Source organism: Cyprinodon variegatus, unplaced genomic scaffold (assembly GCF_000732505.1).
Source record: "Cyprinodon variegatus isolate N-32 unplaced genomic scaffold, C_variegatus-1.0 Scaffold129, whole genome shotgun sequence".
NCBI classification, from domain to species: domain Eukaryota; kingdom Metazoa; phylum Chordata; class Actinopteri; order Cyprinodontiformes; family Cyprinodontidae; genus Cyprinodon; species Cyprinodon variegatus.
In genome coordinates, this window is record NW_015150582.1 from 1194866 (window position 1) to 1207242 (window position 12377).

At 38.8% G+C, this 12377-nt stretch overlaps 1 protein-coding gene across 2 annotated transcripts in view; it reads left to right on the forward strand.

The window, feature by feature from the left end:
* The first annotated feature begins 253 nt into the window (after positions 1 to 253).
* kif26a (kinesin family member 26A) overlaps positions 254 to 12377 on the forward strand; it is a 96249-nt gene continuing 84125 nt past the window's right edge. The window contains exons 1-2 of one of the 2 annotated variants that reach the window (XM_015376091.1): positions 254 to 703; positions 2146 to 2364. In XM_015376091.1, the coding sequence (XP_015231577.1) occupies positions 569 to 703; positions 2146 to 2364 (354 nt within the window). In that variant the 5' untranslated portion in view covers positions 254 to 568. Of the gene's footprint in view, positions 704 to 1745; positions 1965 to 2145; positions 2365 to 12377 lie in introns of those variants that run through there. The other variant, XM_015376092.1, reaches the window with a different exon arrangement.

Sequence of the window (12377 nt, forward strand, 5' to 3'; positions counted from 1 at the left end):
TGAAAGAGAAAAAAGAGACATCACTGTGTTCCTTGTGCACCTAGGAGAAAACCAGCAGCCTTCAGGATTCTGTGTGTGGTTACAGGCAGGATTGCCACTGTGTTTTACATCTTCGTGAGGGGGATGATAGAGCAGGTCATCACAGCCTGACGGGGGGGAGCTTATAGCAGAGAGAGAGGGGGGAGGCTCAGTGAGAGAGGGAGAGTTGGGTGATGAGATGGAGAGAGGCAGGAGATCAGTGCGCAGCAGAAGCACAAGGTGATCCTTGTTCGCTCTTGGACCTGCTGCAGCATCAGTCACACATCAGGCATGACCAGCCTGAGGATCGCTTAAAAAAGTAGATAAACACAGTGGATACAAATCCGGTGGATTGTACTTCCCTCTCTCTCGGACCCACCACTGGAAACCCGGGGGTTCTTTTTTACGCACACGTGCTCAACACAATTCCCTGGATGTTGGGATTAAAACACCTATCGGATCTTTTCTGGCGAAATAAGACTAGTGAATCCCATGGATCTAAACACCAAATAGGATTAAAATCTGTTTTAGGGCAGCGCATCCATCTGGCATGGCTTTACCAAACTCACCGGGCTCTCCAGAAGCAGGGAAGCCCAACCCCAACGTCATAGACCTCGGAACTATCTTTGTTGACTCGGACATTATATTTGGATTTACAAGTCACCTGCTGAGGAGAAAAACAAAGGTAAGGCTAACGGGGATGGATAACTGTATAGTAGGAAAACAGTTAGGATGCGGACAAATGATGCGCGTATGGAGCGCTCCTCTCTGGGACTATGATCCCTTTTCTCAACCTCAGATCAGTTTAAAATCAGCTCTTTTTTTTTTGGAGGGAAGTTAAATTAATTTTAACACCTTTATCTATTTTTACTCTGAGAAATATATGGTAACAATTACTCAAATCACAGCAAAGATACAATACCAGGATAAATAAAGGAAACGGGTTATTTTAAAATACTCTAAACATGTTTATGAAATCCTGTAATAGAATAATATAATTTAAAATTCTATATTCTGTGTATATTTTAAAGCTTAAACCAAAGATGCTTAAATTATCCCTTTTAACTCCACAACAAATAGACAACATCTATTTTATATTTTCTGTGTTTACTTCTGGGTTTATCTGACCATATAATCTGTAATATAAAATGACAAGTACAAGACTAAAGGTAAAGCCATTTAAGGGTTGGTCACTGTGGCTTACATCACCCGCATGAAAAATTCAAAGTTTACTAATTAAATATTAAACCCACAGTGCGCCCTCTCGATCAGTCAGAGACACGCTGTTTCGTTATTAATCCACACGATGGCGCCAGAGTCCCATTAAAGACGCTCACAGACGCGCTGGTTCACGCTATTAAACTTCTTTTTTGTTGGAGAAACGCAAAAGCATTTCAAATATATATTTTTTCATAATAGAAGATTAAAATAAATAAATCAGTCAATTTTACTTTACTTCCATTAGGTCCTTATTTTGGCATAATTTGATAAATGTACACTTTTTTTCTTGTGTTTTCTCATGTAGTCTAAAGCTTTTGTAACCTTCTAACAAGTGGTCGTAATATGCATTTAAATAATCAAACTATCGTGAGAAGTTTCAATCTTACTTCGTTCAAATACAGAGATTTTACCGCTGGAGAGAAAGTTTATTCAGCCCTCCCATTTTAGCAGGATATACCGCCTCCCCATTGATGTGCCAAAACTCCTGCGCAGCCTGCAAACTTCAGGACACGCTCACTTGTTACCTTAGCTCAGCAGCTCCTGTCTATAAGCATCCAATGTGACAGTCTATCCTCCAGAGTAGCCCATGGCTTTACCTCGACTTTTGCATTTTGATTTTGACCAAAGATTCTCCTGAAGTTGAAAACCTGGAATGTAGGAGAATGGAAACGTTAGAGGGCATCCTGGCTTCTAATGCAGAGGAATCCCAAAGCCGCATGTTTGCTGTAAGTTTTTCACAATCGGGGTGAAAAGTTTATATTTTATTAACATTTATCCCTCGTTTCTCCGTTGCGCGCAGCAAGCAGGCGCTCTTTCTGTCCACTTTGCTAGGGTCACCCGTGCGCACCTGACTTATAAAATAAATATTTTATAAATTAGAAAAAAACTTTTTATCTTTTGCTACAGGTGGAGGGTTGTCCCAGTGGAGAGTCCGCGGTGAGCCCCAGGAAAAGGCTTCATTCAGCAGAAGAAGCGCGATGCAGCAGCCGACCTCCACCCGAGGGCGCCGGGTCAGTTTCCATCCCGGAGTCAGAGGAGAAAGGAGGCTTTTGCCAGCAGTGCCAAAAGAAGGTGTCCGAACTGAAGAAGCAGGCGCAAGCTCTGGTTGACCAAAACTCCTTCAAGGTTAGTTTATACCCCCCAGTATGATCTCAACCCCTATTGTTTTAATTTTGCCATCACATCAGAATTACATTGAGATGAGAATCCAATGACAGCCCAATAGTGCATCCAGATGGGTTGACTAAATATGATAAAGTCATTTTGGTATGTTAAATATTGCACCACAATTAAAATTATGTGCACAACTGGGATACTGGGCAATATGGGCCGTATTGGTAGGAAATGGGCTTAAAATTGTTCCATCATGGGATGGTTCACAGGTTATACAATGGTCTCAGATAAAGTGTTTGTAACATTTAAATAGAGGGCTGCTCTGGACATATTTTCTCAGCAAAAGCTTAAAATGCACTGTGAATGTTGGCAATGTGGATTTTGCCCTTTGCATACACAACTTTCCTAATGGGATCCATTTGAATATATAAAAGTTATAGAAGCAAAACCAAATAAACATTCTACAATGATGGTGGCTGGGGAATTGAGAAATAAAGTTTTAAATTCACAGCACCCCTAGGGTCTCATTTTTTCATCCAGAGGCAACCTGGATGATGAGTTGGATAAAGTATGCAAGGGTCCATTTTGAAACTTGTGGACAATACTATGGGGCCTATAGGTAGAGAAGATGTAAGTAAAACCTACATAGGGTCAAGGGCTTTACATGTATCAGTTGTATATGGCAGCCTAAGGGCGGTGCCAAAAAGAAGCCCACTGTGAGCCTCGACCCACATTAGCAAATTTCCCATTAGGCAAACATGCAATTGTGCAGCTACAGGCTTTTAACTTGTAGTTCCCTCTCTGAGCTGCTTGAACACCTATTTTGAGATGATTGTTGTTCATTTGTTCTTCCACTTGTTATTCACTTTGGGTTGAAGGACAAATAACTCCACTTGATATTTGCTCACTGGACAAAGGAGACTCTCATCATTCTCCTGTGAAATTATTTATTGCTCTACTTGACTTCAAATGCTGGTCTTGGATGTGAAACTGGATGCTTTTGAGACATTTAAAGTGGTCCCTTTGTTAGGCCAAACAATGCTTATCTTTTTTTTTTTTATGTTGCTGTGGGGTGTGGAGGGGGTGGGGGTCCACGGGACTGAAACGAGTGAGCCGCTCACGTTGGAGGCAGCGGAGGAAGTCCAGTCCCCGTCAGCCTTCGATGTCTATTGAACGTGTTCCTGTGCTGCTGCTGCCACGATTCCCAGCGCTGTTAAATATAGGCCTTGCCCCCACTGCTGTGGTGACCTGCCTGGCTTGGCCTCTGCTCCATGATCTTTTGTTGTAATTTTTTTTTTTTTTGTTAAACGGGGGAATCTCAGCATGAGATAGACTTACAGCACTTTAGGGTTCACCTGTAATCCCAGCGCACCTGCGGTTCGCCCAGGAGCAGGTGTTCAAAGGGACAAGAGGATATTTCTCAAGCACCTGGGCTCTGTATGTGTGGTCCGTCTATTATGAGAAGTTCAGAGCATATCATTTCTATATTCAGCTATCAGGTGTACCTACCCACTTCGTATATCCAAGGCTTCACTTGAGTCCTGTCATCTGTCATTGGAACTGACCTCTAGTGTTTAATGACAGACCCTCTGGCAGTACTTTGTGGCTCTCCCCAGGTGCTCTGTGAGGCAGAAAGAGATGAAGACCTCCCCTTTACCCACTATTTGCTCTTGTTGATGGCTAAATTGGTCTTTAATTCCAGGCTGGCAAACAGTAATGGCTGGGTACTTTTATTGTACCGTTGCTGTTTTAGGGGCTCCTTTAGGCTAAAGGATAAAAACCCCATTGTCTTTATAAGGTATGAGCTACTCACCTGTTAGGCCTCATAGGATGGATGATTAGTTCCAAATTACTTCCTCTACAGAGGGTAGAAGGTCATTGGGGTTATTCAGGTAGCCTCCTGGTGTTTTGGGGATTCTGCAGCTTGCTTTGGACAGTGTTTGGGTCTGTCCTGGGAAAAAACAAAAGCAGAGACTGTTTACCCGAGGTCACGCTTCCCCGCCCTCCCAATCTGCCTTTTTTTTTAATAAGAGGAAGTCGCTCAGTCCCCAGACATCCCCTCTGCCCCCCTCCCTGCTTACTGTATTGTTTGATTACAGTAGTAGTAGCAAGTGGACAAAAATTCAAGGAAGAGTGAATGTGCTTTTGAACATCGAGCCTGCTGGAGGGAAAGTTGATTTTTCACACACTCTAAAGGCTCCCAGACTGTTTTTTTTTTATATTTTCCTGTTTGGGTCTGAAGGAAAGTGCTTACAGTATATCCCAGAAAAAAGCTGTTGAAAAGAGAGCCTCTCCCTTTATGTCTGTGGTTCAGCACAGCTTTGTAGTAAGGCCACCAGTTGTGTGACGGAACAATGAGCAACAAAGAAAGAACAAAACTTTTAATAACGAGTCTTCATACTTTTTATAGAGACAGATTAACAGGAAGTAGGGTATAATTGTAAAGTTGATAGAAAGAGAGATTAAACTATGTCACAACATTTTCTAAAAATATAAATGCTACACATTTATACCCCGCTGTTTTCTCTGATGCCATTGAATGAAATTCAGTGCAGCTAGTTGCATTCTGAATTCATGTAATTAATGAATGTAATAGTGAACAACCAGGATCACAAAGTCAAATGATAATGTAGAGAGCTTAGGGATGTAATTGTAGAATTTATGCAGGGGTATAAGACAAAGTAGCAAGCTTTTTTTTGGATGCATTTGAAGACTGTCAGTAAAAAAGTCAAAAGTCAGAACCCATATAGGAGGCCATAAGCCTGTAGAAGAAGGGGCTGAAATTTTGGGGCCAAATCCAAAAAATACCCAGAACTGTATAGCTTGGACACAATGATGGCTGCATAATGCTGTGGGAACGGCCACATTTGCATCTGTAGATGGATGAAGGCTGAAAAATGTCAGTTTCCTGCAAAACAACAATAGAATAGTTTAATAGTTCAAAATTTCTGACATGCTTTACTTGGATGTGACTGCACACCTGCAGCAAACCAACACTTTTTAGCTTTAAAGACCAAACGTGGTTCAGTTCAGAGGGGGATTTGCCAAGACATAACTCTGGGCTCTGATTGGTTGTTATTGTCCAGAAACAGTGTGTTATTAGGACCATTGGGAAGAGTCAGAGGAGCTGGATTTCTTTTTTTTCTTTATGAGTAAGATGATCTTACTCATGTTTTTTCTGCCAGATCAGAGTGGTCATTTTAACAAATGTGTAGAAAATATTTTTATTGAAAAGAGCAACCCTAACCTAACCCTAACCCTTAAAACAATTTGAGTCCTACACCCGCCCACAAAGCTCATGTGGACACTTATGTAGATAGATATATGCTGAGTTTTATATGTGCTAAAACTTCAGTTCCTTGAAAAAATAAAATTTAGTTAATCCTTTGTTTATTTAGGGTCTTACAATTTTTCCTTTAGAAGCTAAGATCCGACTTTTACTTTATATGAGCTTTCTCTCTCTTTAATTTTAGCTACATTGACACATTTCATGTTGTTCAGACAGCATGTGAGGAGGAATATGCCCTCTGGTCAAAAAAGGTATTAGCAGGGAACACAACCCTATACTTTATTTAATCAAGGGAATTCACCAGGTTGATTTGCATAACTTGAAACTGTGATGATGAGTGACTTCAGTCATTAGTGGTTAACTGTCTGGGTTCATTGATCTTAATAAATGAAAAAGTGTTTTTTTGTGGCTGATCATGGCGGCTAAAGGAAGATTTAGAGAATGATTAGTGCTTAAAACTTCACTTTAAAGAGACCACAAAACTGCTTGGTGTATCAGTCGATAATCATTGCAAACACACAAGAGTTGGACCGATCATAAAGTTAAACTATTGAGAAAAAATCTCTGATTTGAAATAATCTCTAATATGTAGTTATGTGACTCACTGGTATCATGGTTAGATGCAGAAAAAATAGGCCAAAAAGTGTTCCCACTGCAAACACATCATCCTGTCAGTTAGCTGTTTGTACACGAGCAGAGGAAGGTCTAAATTAGTTAGTTTGCAGACTTCTATCAATGTTACAAATCACCTGCTGCCAGGAACGATTATTATTCCTCGCCTCAGGCCAGGTTGGAGCATATCAGACCGCACGCTAACAGATAACACACAAAAATGTCTATCTTTTCTCTTTGAAAGGGGTCGCTTTAATTGCTTTCGTTGAGCTGTCTGCAAGATAACATTCAGAGAGGATTTTTTTTTTTTATAATTCTTTCATAAGATATTTTTGACCGAAGGGAAAGGGAATCTTCTCAGACATTTGGGATCTTAAATATTTTCTTTATAACATGAGCTTGTTTGTTTAATCTGCCTTAAACTTGGTGGAAAACACAGACATAAATTTTTCTGACAACAGCTTGCTTCTGTTTTTTGGCTTTTTGCTTTGACCTTCAGTTTTATAGTTAGTGTGCCTTGCTGAGGTTACACATTATAGCCCCTAATCTGAACTTTCTGTGTTTGACTGTTGCTCTGGTTGTTTGTTAGGGGATCAAGATGGAAGGCGAACCTCTGGCCCATTCTCAGGTCTTTTGTGGCCTCTAATAGGTTTTGACCCAGAATTTCCTAATAGTTAGTAGAGATGCACGGATCTGATTCTTCAGATTTACTTTTGGCTCAGATATTGACTTATTAGCTGGATCAGATATCTGATGGGTGACGCAGATCCAGCATCCTGATCCAGTCTGTTCTATTTTTATTGATACATACACAGCAATACAGTTACAGCGACTAAATCAGCCTCTCTTCCATATTCGCTATGTTCTTGAAGTGGATTGTTGCAATATATTCTTCAACTTTCCCCACTCTTTCATAAAGGCTAAATAGGACTTTGCCTTAATGAAAGAGTGAGAAATATAAAAAAATATAAGGTTCTTATCTAATAGAGTTGATTGTCCCACCTGACTGGCTGGTCTATCATTTACAACATTAAAATCTGTGTTTCCTCTGAGAAAAAAGTAAAAATTAAATGTTACGTAGGACTTCTGTTTGGTTCTTTGACATGACATTTCATGTCCAAGAAGTAAGTCTGTGTGTTTTCTGAACTTATTCTCCTTGTAGCTCCTTATCTGTCTTATATGCTGTTTATACTAATTCTAAAAATGTTAAAACACAAAGATGAATTTCTAATTTCTGGGCTATTTCCGGATCAAAGTTTCCTTCAATGCAAAGACTGCAGATTTCCTAAACGGACACTATAACAGTTCTTGCAGTCCTCATTAAACAATGAGAAATATGAATATGGAAATGACACTGGACCTTGTGAGCTTTATTAGCATGCACACCGATCAAAAGATAATATTCTGCAGGGATGGGAGGGGTTCAGGTAGCAGGAGGTTAGGGTCAGCTGCTGCTAGACCTCACCTTTTGCCGGACCTTTGCACTGTGCAAACCTTGACCATTAAGCAGGCCACTGCACACATCTAATGCATCTACAACCAACTGGGATCCTGTACATGGAGAGAAAGCCTACTCTTGCTAATCATGTCTAGTGTGCATGCATAAAGCGTCTGCAGCTCTTACGGATGGTGTATATTAGAGTGACTATGAATGTGGCTGCACAAATTAATTTATACCATCAGACGTTTTGTAGTTTTTCCTTGTTGAATTAATGAATTATGGGAGGAATAATTCTCAATAATGACTCATTGGGATTCACGGTGGATTAGTTTAATTTTTGTTCCTCATTTGATCCTCAGCCCATTTAAATGTAAGTCATGCTGGTGTGTCTGGGTTCTGTTGATATGATCAGAGATTGCTTCCAAAAATTGGAGAGAAATGTGGGTTTTCTGCACTGAGACTGAGTGAAAGCTGCAAGCTTTTCCTTTTTGTCTATTATAAAGCACTCAGTTGTGATTAAATATTTCTTTAAACATAATAGAAATGCCCATTGATGAATGTGGTTGTACAAATGCAACAAACCAAATCAGTTTGATCCACATCTATACATTTCTCACACAGTGCAGGGAACTGTTTTTTATTCCTTGTTTACCGGCTGCTGTCCTTCCTATTAATAATTTTGAAAATGTCAGGTCGATTAGCTTCTGTGTTGGTGTGTGCACTGGAACAGGTGTGCTTGCAAATTTCACAGCAGGAGGTCAAGCGACTAGATGGAGTGAGCGGCAAACACAAGGAAAGACTTTAAAGTCCTTTTTGTTGTGAAACTTGAGATAACTCAGAGTTAAAACAGTCCATGGGCAGATTGTTCTCTGTACCTTTGAGCATCTGAGCTCTGGAGGTTCTCTGTCATGTCTGTGTGTGTGTGTCCTTATTTGTGTGTGTGTTGAGTCTGTTTTACTGCAGGGAACCTGAGAAACGATAGCGAAGGAGAGGGGAGATGAGCTGTGCTCCTGCTACATCCCTGCATGCGGTGTGACTTGTGCTTTATGGCATGTGGCTATATTAAACTGTAGAGCAATAATCTGGTGTCAAGTGGTGCAGAGACCACAGACATCAGTCATGGTGCTACAGTGCAGCACTCGATGTTTGAGCAGCAGCAGCAGCATGCAGTTGTTTAATGCCAATTTACAGCTCTCTGCAGATGTTTATACGTCCTCTTGCAATCGAATGGATAGATTTTTGTGTTAAGGCAACATTTTTCTCTGTAAACCTTTGTCAGGTTGTCTATCCTTAGTTTCTGAATCCAAAATGTCATTTCAGTTGTGATCAAGGGTCCTGAAAACTACTTGTTACAAACAATTTTTAACCCTTTCATTTGTTTGATCCCATACAGGTGAAATAAATGTCTGCATTTTCCTTTAAGTTTTCATTTTTAACCCTGAGGTGCTCAGGTTTTTAATGAGGTGAAAAATATTAAACACTCAAATTTCAACTCAAACTCAAACTTAATCTAGTTTATTAATGTGCCTTTTTTTCCCCCAAAAGAAATAACCTGCATTCATTTAAAAACTTTAATAAATTAAAAGTAAAGTGCATCAATGTTTGTGGGAAACAGAACAACTAATGAAAAAGTTAAAGACACCCATTGGTAGGTTGAATACCGGGTTAAAACTTTGAAACTTTTCCCTTTTTGACTTTGAGACTTAAATGTTTTAGTAGAAGGAAATGTTCACTAATCTTAAAAATGCATCTGATGTGATGGTTGATGCAAAGTTTTCTGCAACTTCATTGAAAATTACTTGTTTATTGAAACTTCCTTCCTATTGTAAATACAAATTTCTATTTTTACTGTCAAATATTGGCTAGACTGCCTATCAAGTGATTGAAAATGTAGTTCTTCTTTCACTCAATCTCCAAACAGCTGGGTTTTACCATACCTTTTAAATTTGAATAGTGAAACAACCATGTCGGGTGTTGTTGGGGTGCATCGACTTCTCATTCACTTCTTCCTTTCAGATTTTCTCCGCTTGCTCTGCTTTCCAAGCACTTTTTTTTCTGGCCACAAGCCTCATTTTCTAACCTCCAGGCTACTATGGAGTGCTGGCCAACTCTTCGCTGTGTCTGCTGTGGCCTCATTCTACATCTTTCATTTGCTGAACTGAGAAAGTGAATCAGGCCCCAATTGTTGATGGCTAGTCCACCACTTATTGCAATTGCATGGGGTAAATTGCCAAGTTAGTGTTGGTAATGGGTTCAGGCTGTGTAGTTGCAGGAGGCTGATGGGTTTTGGTTTAAAGGAGAGTAAGGCTGATGCTCATCCCCATTCATCAGGAATCGGTCAGAGGAGGTGGAGGAATGCAACACCTGGAATCACTATCATTCTTTCCGCCTACGCTGCACTTCAGGCTGCTTAGATGAGTGGATGCACTGCAGACAGGATGAAACAGGGATGGACAGAAAACCACAGAAAAAAGAAGACTACAGTTTCAGGCATGCACAGGTTTACCAGGATGCATCGTTTTAGGGCCATCTGGTTGTTGCTGCTGTGACTTTGCTGCTGTAATGTCTACAGAGAGTCATCCAGATGTTCCCACAGTTACCCGTCATAGCGAGAAAAGCTGTTAAGAGCTTTTAAAGCTTTTAAAGCGAGACTGCCACCTTCAGTTTGTAAAAAGGTTGGTGTGTGTTTTTTATTCAAGAAAGAGTGAAACCAGAATACTTCCACACTGGTTTTTAAAATGTCTTTAAAGGGTTAAAAACGGTTACAAATTTATTTTATAGATCTTTATATTTTATATAGCATGAAATTACATGAATTTGAATTTGAATATTTTAGTATTTATTGTTGTCTGATTTATAAAAAGCAGTATGAGGTCATCTCAGTTTGTTTATTAGCTCTGTTTTTAGTTAAGCAACATGAAACTGATTATTGACATTAAGAAATTAATCATTTAAAATAAATGTCCTGGTTATACAATTACTAATTAACCTGGTTAACCTGTTCTTTGTTTATTTTATTCTAAATTATATATTATTATGTAGATAAAAAAAACACAAACAATATTCCTAGAAAAGGCCCACAGCATCATAGATTGTCTTGCCGTAGTTAATAATAGGAGAAATTTTAACACCATACCCACATTGAGTGTTTTCTATTTAAAAGTTTGATCTTAGTCTCACCAGACCAAAGCACATAATTAAAGCAGAAATTAACATCTATAATGTGAGGACAGAAAAAAAGCTTTTATCTGGCATCCCTCCCAGACAGCCAGTTGGCATGTAGATGGTGTCTAATAGTTGTTATGGATACTTGGTGAACATCCGATGCTATTCGCTGCACTGAGCTTTAAGATTTTTCTTTTACCTTTCTCACCATACTTTATCACATTTATACCCCAGAAAATAAAAAAAAATAAAATAACATAGCTCCCTAATAGTTCTTTTTTTTTTTTTTTTTAGAAAGATTGAAAGTGTAAATGAGTGTGCTTCTTTACATTTATTTTAGCAGGCTCTAGTTGTGGCACCAGTGATAATTTTAAAGAAAATCACATACAGTAGAATTTATCTACGATAAATGGTTGGACAATGAAGGGTAAGTGGAAAGGGATAATAAATTACTTAAAAAAATATTAATAAAACAATGTAAATTATTTAAAATGTATCTCTTATAATGGAATTATTATAAAAGTGGTTTTCTGACTAAATATAATGTGACACTTATGCTTGAGGATTATGCAGCATCCAGAGTTTCCTGAGACAAATTCCCCTCTGGACAATAAAGTTTAGCTTAAGATTTATCTTGTTTAAATGATGTTTCTTTAAGCTGTGATGATCATCTGAGCCTTTAAAAATCCTTTAGGTGCCTTAGCCACCTTAAAGACATGTGGTACTTAGTAGAGGAGCTGATAGGTCCACTTTTATCAGCTATTCATAAAGCAAACATTTCCTATACAGTATGTTAGCAACCACAATGTCTGGGTGCTTTGACATATTGTGTGGCCTTTATTTCATATTTAATCATGCAGTATCATGTGATAGTATGGCATGGGATAAATAAACTTTGGATGAACAGTATTTGCAGATATTCAATATGTCAATTCTGGCCACTTTTGCTCAATGCTGTATCAAAACAAAACATCTTTGGTTAGTGGGTTAAACAGACCAACTCTAAATCTAGGGTTTAGTCCTACGTATCCACAGCTTGGATTGGCCAGATGTCTCCTGTAGTTAGGATTCAGGACATGGTGATATTTACTTTATGACAAGCTAAAGTTCATTGCAAAGTATTCATACCCCTTTAATTTATAGCTGTTTGTCAGAGCAGGGGCAATTCATATTGCATGTGCGTATTTTAAATCTGTGGCAGAAGTGTGGCTTGCATTTTATTTGTCCCCACGCTGAGGTGTGCAGTAACCAATCACATTTACTGAGTTGGGTTTCGATTTAAATTTAAATTAACTTCAGTGGAAAAGGTACTTTTTAGAAGGATTTCTGTGCACAGCACCTATAACTGCTGCTTGATTAATATTACACGAAAAAAGCCATGCACAGATGTGAAAACCTATTTTGATATCTGAAAATAATATTGACCAATAAAATTAGATTAATATCAGTCAATAACCAATACTTTATCAACATTTTATGTTTACTCTTAGAATACTGTCAAAAAATTACAACAATGTT